At 40.1% G+C, this 21,681-nt stretch overlaps 1 protein-coding gene across 1 annotated transcript; it reads right to left on the reverse strand.

Annotated features, from left to right (window-relative positions):
- Positions 1-1,228: 1,228 nt before the first annotated feature.
- LOC103715403 (putative low molecular weight protein-tyrosine-phosphatase slr0328) lies at positions 1,229-10,394 on the reverse strand. The gene is made up of 6 exons (XM_008803018.4): positions 9,929-10,394; positions 9,711-9,823; positions 9,491-9,626; positions 9,309-9,376; positions 2,105-2,191; positions 1,229-1,580 (listed from the first exon to the last, which is right to left on the reverse strand). Exons 1-6 carry the CDS (start codon positions 10,242-10,244, stop codon positions 1,500-1,502), a joined length of 801 nt encoding a protein of 266 aa, XP_008801240.2. The 5' UTR covers positions 10,245-10,394; the 3' UTR covers positions 1,229-1,499.
- Between the last annotated feature and the right edge of the window lie 11,287 nt (positions 10,395-21,681).

Here is a 21,681-nt window from a genome sequence, read left to right on the forward strand (position 1 = left end):
ATAACAACTTGTATTAGTCAGTAACATTTTCCATTGTTAGTATGATCCTATATCAGCTTATCTTATTTTTTTTGTATGGAGCTTATATACACTTATATAACCCCGAAGATGTACCGAAACAGAGAAATAAAAATAGTTTTCTCTTTTTTTAATTTTTTTTCTTCTGCAAATATTTTAATATGGTATGAGAACCACCAATAACGTAACCTGCTGCTATCATCTCTTTTGCCTTTGTTGTAACTATTATCGCCATATCTAAAAGTTTTGAAGACCTCCATTGCCGATCTATCAATTTTTATTCCCGAATGAATCAACACCAAAATTCTCTATTTTTTGGTGGATCCGCATATCCTCTGTTTCTTCACAGATTCTCTATTTCCTAATGAATCAATATTGATCTCATTAATAGATCTGCATATCCTTTATTTTTGATAAATTGCTACCCGAATATCCTTTATTTTCTATAGATCCGCAGCTCCTCTTCACTGCTTTTCTTCTCAGCTTCAGATCTGCGGTCGTCTCTCCTCACCGTCGTTCGACCTCATTCTCTCCATCTCCGATTTTATTTGTTGCCTTCAGCTCCTTCGCCATCCAATTCGAAGCCAAATTACTCCTCTTCAATCGTGCCTCTGCCTACGAGGATCGTCAACCTTCATTTGCCATCTTTTTGAACTCTATCCTCATTGCAACTATCATTTTCTATGTGTCTTTTCGCGGCCACATATTAGACAAGTCAATCAGCCACATAGACAGACATGTCAGTCTACCATGTCAATCGAGCACATCAGTCTGTCATATCAGTCAGACACATCAATCTACCATATCGACTTCTAAGTTGTTATGTCAATTCTTAATCTGCTACATCAGCTTTTAAGCTACTACTCCAGCTCATCTAGTACGTCAGTTTTTCGATACATTTGTGATCTAGTTTCCAAACTCAAGTTGACACCTATAGTACCATTTTGAGTTTGAGAAGAGATGTTTACATAATTTTAGGAATCACGTAACAACCTGCATCGCATATAATATTTTTTTTTATTAACGTGATTTTATATCAACCTATATTATTTTTCTTTATTAGCATGATCTTGTTAAAGTGATTTTAGGAATCACATAACAATTTGTATCAGCCAATAATATTTTTCATTATTAGTGTAATCCTTTATCAGGTTTTTTTTTTAGTATAGAGCATGTACACAAGTATATATAACTCCTGAGATGTACCAAATATGACAGGACAGAGAAATAAAATCATTTTTCTCTCTCTTTTTCTTTTATTTTTGTCTTTTTCTGTAAATATTTTAATAATCCTCAAGAATACTCAATCCTACTATCTCAAAGAAACATCATAATAAGTCGCAAGAGGTGTAATTCACTTGCCATAGCAACTTACAAGGATGAATGCAGTAGAATTGAAAAGATGGTCAAATGCATGGGCTCGTGGTTCACTGAAAGAACATCTCCCTAAGAATTCTTTCAGGCTATTCATTTATAAGGGACTATGAAATAGAAATATGAGTATTCTCTGCCAGGATGCTGTCAAGTAGAGCTTCACAAGCATCTTCCAGAAGATCCAAGACCTGAAACAATGTAAATTGAAGCCAAATAAGCATGACAGCAAAACAAAAGTTGAACCTTAATAGTAGTAACAGGTAATAAACCAAAGGACACTTAAAATACTAAAAGATGGAATTTCTGCTCGTAGTTGAACTAAAAATAATTGGAATGCAAAATGTAAAACCGGTGTTATACAGGAAACAAAATTCTTATTCATTGGCTATAGGGCATTAAAGAGACACCAAAGTATGAAGGAGTTATAATGGTTGAGTAGGCCTTGAAAACAAGACCATGGCAAAGGATCTCTAGAGCTTACTCAAATCCAAGAAAAAGCTTGCAGAATTATGTTGCTTATCTATCTTGGCCTTCCATATTATAATGCATATCTATGTGGAAATCGCTAAGATATGAGACTGCATTAAATGGATTACGCAATTAGCAACGATTTCTCCGCCCCCTCCCCCCCCCCCCCCCCCCCCCTTCCTTCCTCTTCTCTCTCTCTCTCTCTCTCTAGCGAATAATTAGCAGTGATTCTTCTCACACTTACTTCTTCAAATCCATGAGGGCCTCCATAGTAAGGATCTGGGACTTCAGTTTCCTCGTGTTTCTTGCAGTAGGAGCACATCAGCTTCACCTGAACAAGAAGGAAAAATCAAGATCACTAGTAAATGATCACTCAATTCCAAATTACAGAAAATGATCCCAAAGGTCATAATAACTTTACAAAACTTTACAATTGTTTTGTCAAAGGATTTACTGGCATTCTAGGCAAGTAGTCACAGATTAGTGCACAATCATAGTCTATAAAGGCAAATTTGGCCCTTGGGACTAGTGATCATCAAATTGGCATTCATGGATGCAAAAGAATACAGGCATGACCATGATGTGGGCAATCTAGGTGAGAAGAAGGCAAGCCTCGCAGTTACATCAGTCCACACTAGCCATGCATATATACATGAGGCAACAACTGGCCATCAAATTAAGGCAAACTATATAAATCACCCAAAGAAAAGCCCCACAAGACAAATTCATGAATATCCCCTGAAAAAAATGATGGCAAAGAATATGAATATGAAATGCAAAGATAGGAAGTAACAAAAATCCGGAATCTCTTCTTTGTGATGATAATGCCAAAAATATCAAGTTGGCTCATCCGTCTTTCTTTATGTTGATCGGTACAGGCCTCTTTCATCTTCTCTTTCCTATTTTTGGATTTGTTATTTGATTTGTTGTTTTTTTGTGCGTAATGCAGATTAACAATAGTTTTGCTATTGATAGGAATTCCACCCTTCGGGTTTCTAATCTTCGGCTTCGGGAAAAGAAACCCTCCGGGTTGAAAAGGATGCATCGAGGTTCGAAGGAGTTGTCCTCCTGTATGCATAACATATAGCCCAAAATGCACCTTTCCCCGCTCTTTGATCACTTTCTAGAATTGTTCCTGAGAAGTACAATATCGACTTGAATGAAACTATAGCACAGAGGAATGCTAGCGAGCGAACCGCCTAAGGTTCCGACTAAAACTCAAAAATGAAATAATTTTTCGATTCTCCTAGAAGCACCAGAGTTCAAATTTGTACATTATTTAAGCAGATATGACTTGTGCCTGGTGCAATGTAAATGTCTTGGTTTGATAAGTGCAATAGTGCGGTTCGACTCCTAGAGCAGCCACTTTGTGCAAAAAACAGCCATAGGTGAGAACTATCCTCAGTTCAACCCTTTCAAACCCCAGATCGCCAGGGCAATAACTACGTAACATCCTTTATAGTCTAGGCCTGTCCTAACTTATATTTCAAAAATAAAACATCATGTCTGCATTGACTTGCTTATATTTTTGGATTTTAAAGTGTGTCTCCAAATAACAAGAATTTTATTGCATATTTCCAAAATATTGCTTACTCTAAAATTCCCCCCCCCCCCCAAAAAAAAAAAAACAAAAAGATAAAATAAAATTTAAAAAAAAAATTAAAATGGGGGGATTCTTGCTAATTGATTCTTTTGAGTGGCTCGTTTTGTGTGTAAACATACAATTCAAGCTCAGTGCAGTCTTGATTTGAGCCAAGTTTTGGCTTGGCTCCATCATGATGTCCTGCTGAGGCTAGTGTGAATTGGGTGTGGCACAAGCTTGATGGCTTAAATTGGTCCCAATTGGACATGCTCCAATCTGTTCTGGACAGAACTTGTCATGTATAAGCTTGAACCCATTTTGTATTTGACTCAGGCTATTTGATTTGGACTTACTTTGTTTAATTCCGTTACTACCCTTCTTTCCATCCCCTTACTTGCAAGGAGTGGGCATTTTTGTAATTGACTCTTTTGTCTCTACATGATGAGAGAGGTGCCACCTCACCTCCTCTGTTTTCCATGTTCTGCTCTCATTCTTCACACGTTGAGAGGAAATGTAACCCTCCATCCCATTTGCTGGTGGAATGTGAAAGATCAGGACAAAACCCCACTCCAACCCATCCACTGTGCCAGCCTCCAAATTGGTGTTTTTCCCTTCCATCTGTGAGTTCCCACTATAATTTCCAATGGGCATGAGCTTAGAAGCAGAGAGGAGAAAGGAAGAAAAGATAGAGGAAAGGAAAAAAGGGAGAAAGTAGAGAAGATAAGAAGAAAAAAAAGCAAGAGGAGGATGTTTGCGATTCTCCATTCTCTAGGCTTAGTCAAAGCTAAGCCTCTCAACAAGGCTCTTCAAAGCTTCTTCCGAGAGAAGCTAATCAAGGCCTCATCCAAGCCAAGAATGGCTACACTTTGTTTAGAAGCATATCAAGGCTTCATCTAAGCCAAGCATGGCAATGATTCATTTAGAAGCATAACAAGGCTTCTTCAAGCCAAGCATGATAATGCTTCCTTTAGAAGCATATCAAGGGTTCATCCAAGCCAAGGATGGCAAATGCTTCCTTTAGAAGCATATGCAGGCTTCGCCCAAGCCAAGCATGGCAATGCCTCCTTTAGAAGTATTACAAGGCTTCTTCAAATAAAAGTTTGTTAAGGCTTCTTGATTAAATCCATTTGGACTTTAATTATTGCAAATTGCAAAATAAAGCCAGAACTTTGGCAAAATTATTGATGAATGCTTGATGATTTTCCATCATTTTATGTCCTATTGTTGAGCCATGACATATATGCTTAAAATTAGCATGGGTAACAAGCAGTGATCCTTGGATTATGCACCAAGTCTTCTTGGACCACTGATTGAATAATTGTGCAAGAGTTCAATTAAATTGAACCTGCCTGCATATTGTTTTGAAGATGAATCTTGACATGTGCTGCAGGTGAAAGGCATGTCAGAAGGTTCTTTTCAGGGCCAGTGTTCAACGGGACCCAAGTAGTGAGTACACACTTAAGGGTCAACACATTGTTGCATCCTGAGGACTAATTCGCCAAAAACCCTGCACTGTGGGGTGAATTAAGTCTTTAAGGAAGTGCTGCTAGACAGCATGCCTCAAGCTACTACCGGATTTTTTCTTGCTGTTTTTCTTTAAGAAAAGGAGTTATTTTATTTTTTGATTACCCCTACTGTATTTTTCACTCTTACCACACAGTGAATTTCGGCACCAATAACTCAAAGACTTGATTCTATTATGGAGTCCTCAAATATGCATCAGATTTTGTCATAAATGGATTGTGATCCAGACTTTGACTACATTACCTGGAGGTGGGAGGTGAGTGTTGTGCTAGAGACACAAGTTGGACCATATCAGAGCATCCTAAGGGCAATGAAAAGTCTATTCCAAAGAAAAGAGCTGCATATAAAACTTGGAAACAATGCAGGGGCCATCTGTTGCTATGGTAGACAGTCTCCCCAAGTTACCACAAGGAAAATTGTGCTAAAGACATGGAACAAGATTGAAGAACATTACAAAGAAGATGAGGACAAGAACAGAACCTGGTTGGCAACCAATTACTTCAACTTCACCATTGTTGAAGGCAAGCCATTATATCCACAAGTAATGGAACTACAAAATCTGACAGCCCGTCTTAAAGAGGAGGGCATGCCACAAGTAGAGATTTCCAAGTTGGAGTCATTCTCACAAAAGCTTCCCCACTCATGGCATTTTTTCTCCGTACTTGGCATAGGCTCGATTCGGTTCCATCCTATACCTTCTATCCTACGTCTTATCACTCGGAATCACATTCTATCACACTGGTCACACTGGCGGTACTTCTTGTTGAATTAAAAGATTGGATTAGTCTTTCTGTACCCACCCACCACCCAACAACAAGCTAAAGGCAGGAGCTTAAAAATTCGTCTAATTCGAATGCCCTAATCTTCATTCATCTTCTTCCATAGAGTTAGAGTAGCATAGGTTAGTGTGCACGGAAAGAGAAAATCAGACTCTGTTGGCTTTGCTAGGCCAGTTATCTGAAGTCGACGCCTTGGACTTAGAATGAAACTGTGACCCATCTTTGATTGAAAGCCTGGCTCCTTCACAGTCCGCAGCAGATAGAAGAAGGGTAGGTCTGTGATTCATACCATATGGCTTGCTATTTCATTCGGTTGGCTTAGCTTTCATCCACCTTTGTTTTTTAAGATAAGTTTTTACACCAGAGGGAGTCTGCTTGAGTCTTTAGCCTTACTATATTGACTCGAGAGTAAGGTAATGACGGAGCATAGATTCTACGGATGTCTCAGTTTCCCAATTAGCTTATGCCCTGTCATAGTAGGGACGCGTCGTCAGGACAAAGAAAGGCTGATGAAAAAAAAAAAAGTACATTGTCCTCCTCATTGCTGATTTTTCGAGTCAGGGGCAGGGCAGTACCACAATCAAGTGACAGCCGCTAATGGTTAGCTTGACAGATTTCCTTTCCTCGGCACTCGGCAAGGGGTCAATAGTTGGGGAAGCATAAGCATCTGTAGAGAGGAATGTTCGCGACAAAGAATGATTTTCGAATCGAAAGGGTGTGTTTCACGTGGCCATGGTTAGTAAACAAAAGATAGAGGAATTGGAGGGAAAAGCTAAGGTTGGGGAGTCTCTCTCTGGCACAAGAATCCACGATTTAGGGGTTTGGTGGTCCCGCTTATTTATAAAAAACCGAAAAAACTTGACTTTCTCTGTATAGACACTCGTTGAGTATCACAAGGTCCCAAGTCCAAGTCTCGAACTGGAATACTACTGGTGAACCAGATATATAATAGTAACGACCGACCAGCTGTATAAAAATCGAGGTGTATGTATGTAGGAATCGGCATTCAAAGCCCTTCCCTTTGCGGACCAATCCAGGAGCTGGGCCTTACGTGATAGGGGCTAAAACTCCAAAAATCTATAACAACTCCCTATTCCCGAGAGATTGACGTCGGGTGGAGTCGATATGATACATATATGCAGAGTTGAACCGATCTTACCATACGTGGTTTTTTTGAGATCTTCCTTCCAAGCACTTGACCGTTGCTATGTCGGTAAATGGATTGGGAGGCCAATGCACCCTTAGAGGTTTGGGAATGACCCAAACCTATTGATTACCCCACCTGCCTTGGGAACATGCACAGGAATCCTAGACATTGAGGGGGAGGGTAAGGTTTCATATCCCTTCGAGACCATTCACAAAATATATTGGATTAGATAGAACCTATGAAGAAAAGGAAAGCAGGTCAATTTCATCGGATTATTTCCAGTCTAGTCTAGAATCAACACCAAACGAAGCTTCATTTTACAAGGCTGAAATAATATGCTTTTTCCATCCGTTTTGTTAGCTTTGTGGAAGAAATGAAAGTAGGTGCTATTTGCACCCTCCTTTTTCAGATCCCGAGGGATCTTACAGAACGTTTCTTTACTAAAATCGGCCCCAGTGTTATGCCTTAGGAACTGGGCTCCATTCTAAAGCCAGCCTCCTCTATCCAGATCTTTCTATTTATGGAAGATTTTCCCCCTGATCTAATAGATTTGATGAGCCTCCTTCACGTTCGGGCTCAGAAAGAGTACTCACATCCCTATGAATGCTTGATGATTTGCATCCTTGATTTTATATCCTATTGTTTAGTCATCACTTTTGTGCTTAAAATTAGCAAGGATAATGAAGTGGTGATCCTTGGATGATGCACCAAGGCTTTTTAATCCGCTGATTGAATAGTTGTGCAACATTCCAACTAGGTTGAGCCTACCTGAATATTGTTTTAAGAATGACTCTCAACATGTGCTACAGAGCATGAAAAAGAGTGGCAGAAGATTTTTCTAGAGGCGGTGTTCCACAAGACTGGAGGAGCGTAAACTTAAGGTTCAACAGCTTGTTGTATCCTGGGGACTAATTCGCCAGGAACCTTGCACTGTGGAGCAAATTAAGTCTTCAAGAAGTTTGCTAGACAACATTCCTCGAGCTATTTTACAATTTTCTCTCTTTCTATTTTTTTTTAAAAAAGGACTATTGTTATTTTTGCTTACCGATATGTATTTTTGACTCCATCCCATAATGAATTTCGGCACTAAACACAATTAAGATGCAACATACTAAGATGCAACATTAGGTACAGATGTTTACATGAAGAAAAGATGTTAAGTAACATTATGCTTAGTTTAATCCTTCATTGTAGGCATATATCTTAGTCTAATAATTTCCAAAACAAGTATAAGTTAATAAAGACATTTTATTTTATTTTAGTTTTGCAATATGAGACCTTAAGGTAGTTTCATCAATTGGAAAATGACATGTGAGGATCTTTTACACATGGGTTTTGAATCCCGGTGGGATAGGGGCTGTCTCGACCATCCCGTCCCATTCATGTGAGAAACGAGAACTGTGATAGGACTTCAAAACCCATCTATGTAGGTAAAGAATAAGAAAGAGGAAAGAAAGAAAGGAAAGAAGAAAAGGAAAAAAAAAAGAAAGGAAGAAAAGAAGAAGAAAAAGAAAAGAAAGAAAGGAAAGAAGGAAAGAAGGAAAGAAAGAAAAAGGAAAGAAAGAAAGAAAGGTAGATGAGAAAGAAAGAAAGGAACAATGGAAAAAAGGAAGAAAGAAAAATAAATAAATAAATAATAAAGGAAAGAAGAAAAGGAGAGAGATAGAGGGTACCTACAGCACACTCAACTGGGATGGCTGCCACGACAGAGTGCGACAGCATGGCGTCCCATTCCATGGTGAAACTTGGATACCTCCATCCCGCTAGATTTGAAACCATGCTTTTACATACTTATGTTACAATGTCATGTGTGGACTCAATTGCCTAACTTCAGTAAGACAGTGTTTCCTATATTTTACAATCCATTTCTTCATGATTAGAGCCTTATATAATATCGAAAGATAGATTTTCGCTCATCTGAATTTTACAAATTGTAGTCCAGACACTGTAATCCAATTCCCCAAGGTGCTTATTTTTCTCGTGTTTTCCAGGTATTTTAACTTTTCCACCAACAAAATCCATTAAGCTTATGCCTAGCCTGCAGTAACCTTTTTAAGACATTTATCGTTTTCTATTACCAGTTTGAATCATTCCTTTAGTAAGAACACAGTTTAGAACAGTCTAAGATGCCCAGAAAAGATCAAAGTAGAAAAAATGGAAAAGAAGAAAGTGATAATGCCCATGAGGAGCACAAATGTAGAGAACTTTATTTCTTTCTTCTTTATTTTTGATTTTCCCCTTTTCTTTCTACCAGAACAAAAAAAAAATGGTGAAGAATAATCATGACAAAGAGTATTAGCAATTTCAACAATACCATCTCTTCAATTTAGCATCATGCTTGCAAAATTCACATTCAACTAACTCTGCTATCATTTTATTTCAACACATACATAATAACAAGGTGTTACTTGCTCACCTTCTTCGGGGCATCTTCTGGGAGGGGCTCTTTGAATCTCCATCTCTCATAGGCACTCAATATATCATCTGAGATATTGATCAGAATCAGAAAGCCATATGACTAGCAAACAGAGCTTTTCCCTTACATTCCAAGTAAAACAGAAAACAGAACATAGAAAAGGCCCCTCTACTACTCCGTACCTCTGTTTTGCATGTCCATGGCTAGTATGAGATCAAACTCCTTGAAATCGGAGGGGCGAATCGGCCTCGAGATCGAAGTCACCTCGATCCCACGCCTTTTGGATGCTGCCCTCATCCTTGAGTCCGCTGGATTACCCTTCAACCCCAAGAGAAATAAACCAGTTAATCGCAGATCGTATTTATATATATAAAGGAATGCAGGGAATTATCAGAGAGTTACTTCGTGGTAGCCGATGGTGCCGGCGGAATCGATCCAGAATTTGGACTCCAATCCCCTCTTGCGGACAAGGTCTCTGAACACGGCCTCCGTGGCAGGGCTTCGGCAGATGTTGCCTGGAAGGAAGAGATGGAGAATTAATGCTAAGGAGACCCAAAGTAAGGAGGAAGAGGTAAGGATGGAGCTATAGCTTTCCAGGGTCTGGGATTGGGAAGGCTCACCGAGGCAAACGAAAAGCACGGAGAAGGGCTTGGACTCTGCAGCGGATGGCGCCGCCATGGATGCTGCTTGCTCTGCGGCGGCGGCGACGGCGGCGGCGGCGGCGGCGAACCGGAGAGAGGCGGAAATGGGATTCCGAGAGGGCAGATGATGATGGGGAGGATGAGAAGAAGAGGGGAGGGGATGTGAATAGAAGGTTTTATAAGGGAGGAGAGTGGGTTTAGTAAGACCAAGAAAGGGGAATGAACCAAGTTGGCAGAATGGTAATTTCGGTACAGTTGCCGCTGCTGCTGCACTGAAGCTTGAGGCGTCTCTCATGTCCCCCTTCTGCCCACCGACCACCAATCGGAAAGAAGACGAGAGTGGAGAGAAGGGTCGGGAATGGTTATTTTCGTCGCTATGCAAAATCCGGTGGTCGAGAATAGCAATCACACAAATCGCCGATGCTTTGTTTGGGCCCGGTAGCAAATATCTCATACCTCATGCTTGTCATCCGGTAGGTCCAAATTTGGTCGGGGTTGTATACAGGCCTATTCAAATCCCGGACGCTACGTCTGGCCCGTCCGAGCTCAAAGCATTCCAGATAGATTCATAGATTCGGGCTCGGATTTACATCGATATCGCCCAAGCTTAAAATGTATATAAAAATAATATATATCACAAATGGATGCCTTAGCCCACCATTAGGTCTTGGATGCCGATTGATGACATCTCCTCTCTCTACTTCTCTAGTCATCCGAGGCCTTCGCATGCCATTCTCCTTCCTCTCTTCGTGACACTGAGTCCTCCCTCGCCGCTATCAACGCTGGCGTCACCGCCCTCTAGTTCTCCCTCCACATTTGCTAGGAGATTGCTGACCCTGCCGCCTCATCCAGTCCCACACCCTCTAGGTCTCCAACCTCCACACCGCCGCTATCCTCCTCCGGTCCACTGTCGGCCTCCTTCAGTCCACCGCACCTCCTCCGACTCTTTAGCAACCTCCACAACCTCATGTCCCAACCTGTCGACCGCCTTGCTAAGATCACCGATATGCATCACAAGATCGAGCTCAGGCCTCGTTGGCATCTTCATTGTCGAGGACAAGATCTGATGGCACTCTCTAACCGGCAATAGGCTTTGATCCGAGACCATGAAAACTTCATGCAGCTTAGGCGGTACAAGTTTGAAGCTCGAAGCCTGATAAATAGCAAACTCAAACCTGGAAAAGTAGGCTCGAAGTTGGGCCAAGCTGCAACATGATTAAATTAAGTGATACCTTGGGGTGAGCTAGGCCCAGCCCGCCCATTGAGTTAGTCTCTAGTTACATTTTTTGCAGGATTCGCCTTCCTCTGTGTGAATTCATCGTTGAATCATCAATGGGTCATTTTGAGATTTGCGCAGGCGAATGAATGATGAAGTTTGGAGTGCCTTGAGATCTATGTGTGAGTGATCCAACTAGAATTTGCAGAAAGGAAGGTAAATCCTTCTTTCACGCCAAAGATACAACCCCTATCCATCCGGATCATGGTCATAGAATGATTGGGCCTACTCTAGGCACTGGATCACCTTATTCCAAGCAACATAGAACAAATCTGTCGTAGGCAATATATCTCTATTCCAAGGGGTATTGGTTAAATTGTTATTCCAGCAAATAAGACGAGAAAATTTCATTAGGCATTGGCTGCAGCATAGCTATTCCAGCCAGTGTTGACCAGATTTGGCCTTGGGCACTTTGGTTTCAACTAGCATAGCAGAGAACTTGTTGTTCTCTTCCTTTTTTCATCCATTCAATTGTTTTTCCCTTCTCGACGGTAGTTTCAGGGCATCACCTGATCTTTGGGCTCACAGAGATCGAATCGAGGGACATTGTGGGCGATGTTTGGTGGTCTTGGTCGGTGATCTTTGGTCTAGGGTGTGACTCGTAGCACAAATATGGTTTCCTCATTTTCTAGCTTTTGTGGTTTGGCTCGGTGGGTGATTGGATTGATGAGATGATTTGTTTATATTTTTCTTTCTCTTGGCTTTGTACTCTGTGATGATTTTGATCACCGCTGTGGGTGGATTTGGGGTAAATAGGTTGGATTATGGGAAAATCCGTGGTTTCATTTAGAAGTTCTCAATGTCATGTATGTCCATTTCTAATCTCTTAGTACTCCAATTCTCTACCCTTATTTTTTGGTTTCTTTGCAGGATTAGGGTATAATCGAATTGTGATTTTCCGAGGATTGCAACCTTTTGTGCCTCTATGATCGAATTGTGGCCTTTCAATTTTCTTTATGATTTTTTTCTGGTACTCTTTGATGCTTTGTTGTGAAAGCGGTCTGTGGACTACTTCCATCCTCCAATTTTTCCTGTAAAATTTACTATTTATCTTGCATGATCTTTAGTTTGTCTTTTGTATTCAACGGCTCTCATGTAGACCTATGGCCAATTTGATCATCATGGTTGGCAATTTAGGTTGCCCATGTTTATACTGATATAATCCTGCTACATGGTACAACAATATCAGAAGCCCCAAGATGCTTCCCTACTTTCCCTAATTTTCTACCTTGATTTTGAATGCTTTACTTATCTTCATATAAATTTGTGTTACTTACTTCATATAAATTTGTGTTACTTAACCTTTTAAATGGGGATGCAATCAGATGCCCAACTAGCAAGTATTCCATATGTGAGATACTAATTATTCACCAGTCTCCATGAGGGATTTGCGAGGTACGACATGCAATTAACATTGTTGTGATTCATTGATAGGCATTTAACAAGGCATGTAGTTTATGTAGACACAATAATTATACATCAATCTAAGTCTTTTCATCTTGACTCGATTGGATCCCATGGATAATTTTGGCTTGTTGGCTCCAATACATGACAATGAGTTGCATACACGAATGGTTCACAATAGTTGCAATCTACTTATATGGTGATAAGAACATGCCTACGTTAGAAGATCTACATAGAAAAATATAGTGCAGTCTATCCATGAAGCCTCTTGGATGACCAAATATTGATGTTTTTGGTTCCTAGCCTATATTTTCTTCAAGGATCAGTTTAGTCATCCATCATCAAAAGTGAAGGTGAGTTTAGTCATGCATCATGTGATTGGAGTCAATGGAAAAGCAAAAATATCAAGATGGTGCTATGTCCAATTCTTTTACAAATTTTGTTGTTCAGTGTGCTATATTAGTTATAAGTGCACTAACCTAGCTTGTTAATTTTTTATAGGGCAGCTACCCCACCAGTTATAAGATGGAAAGATCTCAATGCCACATGCCATCATGCTTATACACGTTGGTCATAATTCATGTTTATGTATTAAAACGTATCAAATGTTCAATTTCTATGACTAAAGTTTCAGTATCTTGAGCCATGAATTATGGATATGCAATCAATTATTTGTGTTGTATTTACAATCTTTCAAATTCTATATATATGTAACCAAAAATATACTTTTTTACTTTTTCTAATTTACTTTAATGAAATGCTAGCTAATGGATCTGGCACGAGCATCAGGAAAGCTAGGGTGAGGGGAGGGGGCTAGGAAGGGTATTAAGCATTACAATAACCCTGCAATTCTAGTGGAAAAGGTGGAAATAATTGATGGTAGGGCTGGATAGATTTGTGGATGTGATGCTGTTGTCTGAACTAGAAAGCATAGATGGAGGTAGGTTCCGTTGCTTTGACGTTCAACTAGGTGCTAACTTTTCAGAAAAGGGAATAGTAACCATGGTGCTATTTACTAGGGGCTAGAAACTGCAAACTAAGAGATAAAGAAAGATAATCGAAAATAATTGAAACATAAAATAGCAATAGATGATCATTGGTTGGTGAAAGGCCTATGCTCGGAATTACAATTTAGTATTTATATATTGTTTTTTAGCTGCCAGACAACTATTTTCTGCTCATATTGACACCTATTATTTTTTATTAGCGTCACTGCAACTATTTCTACTTCACAATTGCTGCCATTAATTTTAGTCTTTAAATTGTCAATCTCGTCTGTTCACATCCTAGTTCTTGGTAGCCGTCTTCACTTTTTGCTTTTCGGTCTCAATTCCTTATCCTGCATCAAGCCTATTGCTGCTGAACCTAGGATGTCAATGTAGACTGTCTTCGTAGACCTACAAAATAATGGACAAAGGGTGAAGGCTTGCGGATTGGCTTCTGGTGGGCTTTCTAATACTTAAGTCAGTAGAAGTTTTGTAGATGAAAAATAAAAGAGAAAGAAAGAATAAAGAACAAAGAGACAAAGTCCCCCCTAAGTTGACATTGCTTTTTGTTACTTTTTTCGGAGAACTATTAGGACCTATTTATAGCTACAGTCCAAATCTTTCAGGATTGCATCCTAACAAACTCAGAATTATACTGCACTAGATTGCTGATATCGTACAACAACCTTGAGGTCGTGCCTAACAACTTGGCGCATGGCTGACAAGTGCGCCTTTGAGATGATAGAAGTCGAGTTGCCTGCTATAGAACGACCTTGCTTGACATGGGTTAGCAGTCGAGGTTGCGCGGCCAAGCTGGAAGGATACCGGTCTTAGAAATTGGATGCTTTATCTCTGCTTGGTCTGTTCTTCACGCCCAACCGAGGACTTCAGGCCGAGGCACCGTCGAGGAACCTTAGACATAAGAAAGACCGCAACATGGGCTTTGCGTTGAACGAATCACACATCACATCACACATACTACTAATTACCACAATATTGCCCCTCCTGGCCTGCTTCCAAGTTCAAAATGCCCCTTGCTATTCGAGTGAAGCAAGTAACCACTTTGTCAGAATCTGTGCCCCTTTAAAAAAACAATAACTTCAAAGTGGTATTGGATCACATGATGAGTCCGGATGCTCTATTCCCTTAGGCATCATTGACTATTATGTAGTGGGGGAGCAACACGTATCCGTCGATCCAAGTGGAGTGATGATTGAGTAAATCAATCTTGGTCGGTCAAGGCTTTATAGAAAACAGGTGGATATCCCTTCCAACTTGCCACATTTGAGAAGGTTTCAAGCATTCCTTTTGCTACCTTTTAGGAGATTTCTATGGAGCCGATCCCTCTGTTTGCTTCAAGAATTTCTATTATTCTTTTCTCCTTTTTCCTCTAGAGTAGATAGCTTCCTCACTGATCTCCTCTTTTTTTGTCCTATAGGATGGATTCCCCCAAAGAGCGGTGCCTTCAGAACTAGGTAGAGACACTTCGACTAGTCTTGCAGAGGCTAGGAAAAAAGTTGTCGAAGTAGAGGCCAAGTTTGGGTCTCTCAAGAGTGGGCTGGTAATCAAGAAAGACCAAACCTAACAAGTAATTCGTCAAGTGACTACTGCAGAGGAGGAGCTGAATGTCATCCAGTTCTAGGTCACTTGGGCTAAGAAAAAGGCTCGATAAATTGATTCAAGGCATCAAGAAGCTACCATGCATGGCTTGCTCTAACTATGGTGAAAGCATTTGTAAAGGCTTCGGCGAGTGTTGGAGCCAATGTCGAGGCTCTTCCCCTAGGCAAATTTTGGCAACCTCAACCCAACCACGGACAATGATAATAAACCCTGGATGGGAGCAATGATAAGGAGGACGAGGAGATGCAGAGCAACGATGGGGAAAATAAGAAGCCGTTGATCCCCAAGCAATAGGCTTCTGCAGATCTTCCTCTTTCGCTTCTTCGCACTACTATGTAGGCACAAGATGAGGTTAAGGGTAGTCTCTTGTATCGGATAACTTTTTTGGGGTTGTCGACTAGGGCTCGGCCAATCGTAGCACTTTTCTCTGGTAGTTATTTGATTTGATTTTTGATATGCTATAATCACATGTTATTTTAAATGAAACGTAAAAGATTTTGCATGTATGTCTCTTATTGTCTATTGCCCGAAATGTTGACTCGAGGTTGCCTTTAGGATGCCGAGATAGATCAGGTTAGGCCAAACATAATCTTCCAAGATCGGATGAACAAGACCAAAAGGCCAAGATAAGTTATAAATAGATGAATCCATAAGTGTTTAAGATCGGATGAGTGGTGCAAAATGAGGTTGCCATTGCCAAGATAAGTTATAAATAGATAAATTCATAAGTGTTTAAGATCGGATGAGTGCTATAAGATGAGGTTGCTATATCATAATCCTTGGGGACAAGCCAAGACGAATAGTAGATCATGATGGAGAGAAACTGTAATAATATGAACCAAAGGAATAATTTTGAGCAAATGGTATAAGAATTTAACAAAGTGTTTGAAGCCGACAAAGAGTCCATAATACACTTAATAGACAATTATGGCTTGTCTTGTCGGAGGAAAGTATTGCTTCAATGATAGAAGACTTTTTACTATATGTTGAGTATAAGGGCCAGCAGGCCTGCTCGAACCTCGGAGGCCAATGGACCTTGAGGACACACGAGGGAAAGTACAAGGGCCAATGAACCTGCTTGCACTTTAGGGGTCAACGGGTCTTGAGAATACACGAGAACTAGTATAGGAGACAGCAGACCTGCTCGAACCTTGGGGGCTAACAGGCCCTAAATACATACAAGGGCAAGTATAAGGGCCAGCAAGCCTACTTGCACCTCGGGGGCCAACGAGCCTTGAGAATATACAAGAATGAGTATAAGGGCCAACAAGCCTGCTCAAACCTCAGGGGCCAATGGATCTTGAGAATATACGAGGGCTAGTATAAAGACCAATGGGCCTACTTGCACCTCAAGGGCCAACGAGCCTTGGGAATACATGAGGACAGATATAGGGGCAGCTGGCTTGCTTGAACCTTAGGGGCCAATGAGCCTTGAGAATATACGAGGCCAAGTATAAAGGCAAGCAGGCCTACATATACCTCGAAGGCTGACAAGCCTTGAGAATTCATAAGACAAGTATAGGGGCTAGCAGGTTTGCTCAAACCTTGGAAGCCAACGGACCTTGACTTAGCATACACTTCAGATAATTAGGCCGAGTGTGCGTCCTAGGCTACATTAGGATTTTCGAATATGAGATCTTATGAGATCGTCGGCTCCAAAGTTGCCAAAGTTTGAACTTCTCAAACTCGATCATTAGGCATGGATGCATTCTACCTATGCCTTAAGTTCATTCATCAGCTCGTTAAGGCCGAGGGGCCTAAGCCCCCTCCTGCAAATCATTAGGAGATGGTGGCTATCACCCCAGCGAGGGGCTGATTGTTGTCCTACCTCTTGGGGGTTCGTCTGTTCCGACTAGGGTTCTTGTGGCATTGACATACTGATTGAGGTATCCTAAGCTGAACGAGTGCTTCAATTTCAACTTTTAGCTGAAGTCGCTTCTTGGTATCGTGCCCACGATCTTTATGAAGTTGGCAGTACTTGCCCATGTCTCATTTCTTTATGAAGATTTGCAGCTTTCGAGGCCAATATAAGTAGCCTCAATCCTAAATCTTCACTAGGATCTAGGTTCTTGGTGCATTAAGAGGTGTATGCCTCTTGGGCCTCTACGATGGGGTCTGAGGTTTCACAATGCCTCTCTCTTCTTGGTTGCACTTTCTTCTCGACTCCTTCTTTTTGAGGTCTTTGCACTTGCCACTTATCTTTCTCACCCCCTCTTTCTGAGTAGTAATGGCCTCTTCGACATTAATATACTTGTTTGTCCGAGTTAAGAACTCGGCTGGATCCTTCAGGGGTTTTTTCTCTAAGGAGAAGCTAAAGTGTGAGCTTCTTAGCCTGTTCATCAGTATAGTTATGGTGATGAGGTGGTCAGCTCATGCACCTCTAGCACCTTGACATTGAATCAATAGATGTAGCTTTGAAGGGACTCATTTTTCCTCTACTTGATGGCAAACAGGTTGGTCAAATCTTTTCTTCCTCTTTTGTTGCTAATGAGGTGACCAGCGAACTGACGACCAAGCTTGAGTATCAAAGCTGTGCTGCCTTCCTAAGCATGTCAGAAAAATGCGACACCTCATGGCCTCTAAAGCCTCTTGCAGCAATATGAGAACTTTAAAACTCTCAACATGATGTATCGGATCAGTGGTACCATTATAGAGTTCAAATTGAGGTACCTTAAACTCCCTAGGCAAGGATTCTTCCATGATTTCTTTAGTGAAGGAAGGCTCGCTCATCACCTTGAAGTCGTCTCCAACTTTGACCTTCCACTCCTGTAGGGTTCTGATCTAGTTGTGCATCTCCTTGATTCTACAATCCAGATCCATCTCCTTCTTAGAGACCCTCTTTGACTAGTCCATAGAGAGATCACTAGAACTAGATTTCACCTCAAAAGGAGAGCGAGGGTGCTTTACTTCTAAATCCTCTCATGATCTTTAAGATGGAGATGGTTGTTGCCCTGACAGTATCATCCTGCTAGTCCGATCGTCTTGCCACAAGGGAAAGTATCTATCACTACAACTCCTTCACCATTACAGTGAAAGCTTGCAATTGCTGAGTTAGCAGGCCAAGCTGCCTTGCATCGGTGGCCTCTGCACCCGATTGTAGTGGTGGAGACCTTCAGGCATCGCTCTGGAAGTCGTTGGACTCCTATTGGATAGCCTCTAAGCCATTGTTTCTTCTATGCCTTATGAATTTTCTACCCTCATTTCTACAAATGGAGCCAATCTTTGCTACAATCCTTGGATGTCAATGTGGACTGCCTCCGTGGACCTACAAAACAATGGACAAAGGATGAAGATTCATTGAATTGACTCTCGTCAGGCCCTCCAATGCTTAAGTCAGTAAAGATTTTGTGAATAGAAAATGAAAAAGAAAGATAGAATAGAGAGATAGAGTCTCCCCTAAGATGAGATTACTTTCTGTTACCTTTTTTGGAGAATCATTCAGACTTATTTATAGATAGAGTCTAAATCTTTCAGGATCAAATCCTAACAAATTCGGAATCGTGATGCAATAGATTGCTGACATGGTGTAACAACCTTGGGTGTGCCGTAATAATCTAGCACATGGCAGGAGAAGTACGTCTTTAAGGTGGTGAAAGCTGAGCTGCTCTTTTTGTGAGAAGACCTTGCTTGGCAAAGGTCAGCAGTCGAGGTTGTGGGACCAAGCTAGGAAAATGCTGGTCTCAAAAGTCGGACACTTTAGCTCTACTCAATTTCTCTTCATGCCCAGTCGAGGAGATCGGGCGAAGATGCCCTGGAGGAATCTCATATGTGTGGGCTGTGTATAGGACGAATCCTTATATATTACATCACACCAGTTACTAATTTCTATTACAATGCCAATGACATAGAATATAATCCATCGCTCATCCAACACTTAGCATCCCAGGTAGGCCATCTTCACAATTAGTGTATATTGCGAAACTTATATTTAGAACTAATCATGTGCCTCAAATGACTACCCACATGGCCTGGTTCAATTGGTGCTCTTTATATGTCACTTGGCCTATCTTATATGGCATCACATGGTAACTTGATCGACCTATATACTTGGTCATTTTTTTTTATTTTTTTTGTTACTGTTTGGCCTTCTTCAAGCCTCACCATACGGCATCATCTTAGCCAATCTTCATGTCCCTGACTATTATATGATGTAAATAGTTCTATTTAACCCAACCCTAGTTAATAGCCTATGCACTCATCTTATTAAATAATACCCTAACCCTCAACCTACTCCTATTATTAAGTGTGGATTCCTCTTATTACTATCACCTAGTTTCTAACACTACCACATGGCCACTATCTAATCAGCCATTGGGTTTTCAATACAAATTGGTCTGTGGTGTAAACAATGCCCCTCACCTCCCATCGGCCAAAGGTTGAAAAGGTGATAGGATGTACCCAACACCATATTTATGGCCTTGATTAGGTGTCTAATAGATTTTTCAAATGCCTCAAATTGCTGAAATTCCACGCCCCAATTTTGTTTCTTCAACCAAAGGTAATGGCCACACGTTTGCATCGCATGGGCAATAACTACTGCTGTTGCAACTATTGTTGCATGAATTGTTATTGTTGATGCATAAATTGTTACTATTGCTAATATTTCATCTCCATCATTCTTTCCATATCTGACCAAGCAGTAGCTTGTTATTGCCTACATCAACTAAGAACGACTAACTAGCTCTCGATGTTTGACCTTGGATCCCACATGAGCCCCTGTCTTTAAAACTATTAGAGGACTTACTGAGTACCTCCTATTGGTGAATGTCACCGACTGACGAGGGTGCAGCTTAACTTTGTTGGCCTAAGGACTCCCAAGATGTAAAGCCATTAGCAAATTGGGTAGGCCTCCTGGCACATATACGTCCATTTTCTTGTTTCATCATCATCATTAATATCCATAAATAACCATTAGTCTAGGTTGCTTAGATATGAAGAATATTCCTTGTAAGTATATTAATGATCTAATATGCGCCCCAACCTAGATATCTACCCTTCTACACCCATTTTAGCTTAACCTAGGATACCTAAACCTATGCTCTAATACCACTTCTATCACAATCCTTAGTGATCTTAAATGTAGGCTTTGATACCATTTCCATCACATCCAAATCTATCACTTGGGTCGGCCATATGATACGGCCACATATCTCCTAGGGCGTGATCTTAAAGAGCATACAAAACTTTTAGAATAACCAAAAGTCAAAAGCATAAACTTTTTAAAAGCAATAAAATAAATAGTTCCACTAACTATCTTACCAAATTCAACAAATAATTCCACCGATAATAAATAATAAAAATCATTCACTACATAAGTCTAATATCCAATTGGTATTAGAGATATACTAACTACTCCTTCATTCAACCTTCATACCTAACCTATTCGAGACTAAGAATCCAGTGGCATTGAAAGAAGTACAACAAAATGGCATGAACTTTATGACCTAATAAGAATCCCCTATGCACACACACCGTCATAAATAATTTAAAAATAAATTTTGGCAAGCAAACAATACCAACATAAATGCAAATATCATGAAATCCCATAACAACTATCCAGCATGGCTCAAATGAACCAGTATACACATATATGTATTGTATATCATCAAATAACTATGATAAATCATATGTTATCAAAATAACTATTTTATTCAACAGTGATATAATAATATATCTACCATTTTCTAATTAGCGATATTTGGATTCAACAATATTCATCTTTCTGACTAGCAATCCATAATTTCACACTTCAACCTATGGCAATAAACTATAGTGTCATGCTTCAGTCTATGACTTAAAACTAAAATATCATGCTTTGTTCGATGACCAGCAATCCATAATACATGCTTCGGCTCATAGTGGGAAACTAAAGTGTCATGCTTCGGACCATGGCTAGCAATTCATATCGATATGGCTAGTCCAAATCCTCTTATATAGCTATCGACTTATACAAAATTCAACCTTATACTTGTCAATAAAATTCAATTTAGTACTATAATCCTTGCAAACAATTCAACTGAGTAATATATTCCATGCAACCAAAATTACCGATGCACTAAACATATATAAAATAACAAACAAACACACACACACACTATATATACATATATAATTCATGCTGGTGATCATGCGATAAACGATAATCATATCTCATGCAAAACAATATCATTGATACGTGATATAAAAAATTATACATAATATACATACAAGTGTTCATTCATGGGGATCCTTACCTCCATCAGTGGAACCAACTTAGATATAGTATTTACTAGTCCATATCTAACATATCCAGTTAATTTAAAATTAATATATTTAAAATCAATATAGAACTTGATCCTTTATCAATCTTTAGCAATACTAGTTAACTATTTATTGCTACTTTTTTAATTACCAATTTCTAACATTCCAGGGCTCTAATTTTTCTATTTTTGTGTAATTCAAGAAAA

The sequence above is a fragment of the Phoenix dactylifera genome, unplaced genomic scaffold, assembly GCF_009389715.1.
Source record: "Phoenix dactylifera cultivar Barhee BC4 unplaced genomic scaffold, palm_55x_up_171113_PBpolish2nd_filt_p 000112F, whole genome shotgun sequence".
NCBI lineage: Eukaryota > Viridiplantae > Streptophyta > Magnoliopsida > Arecales > Arecaceae > Phoenix > Phoenix dactylifera.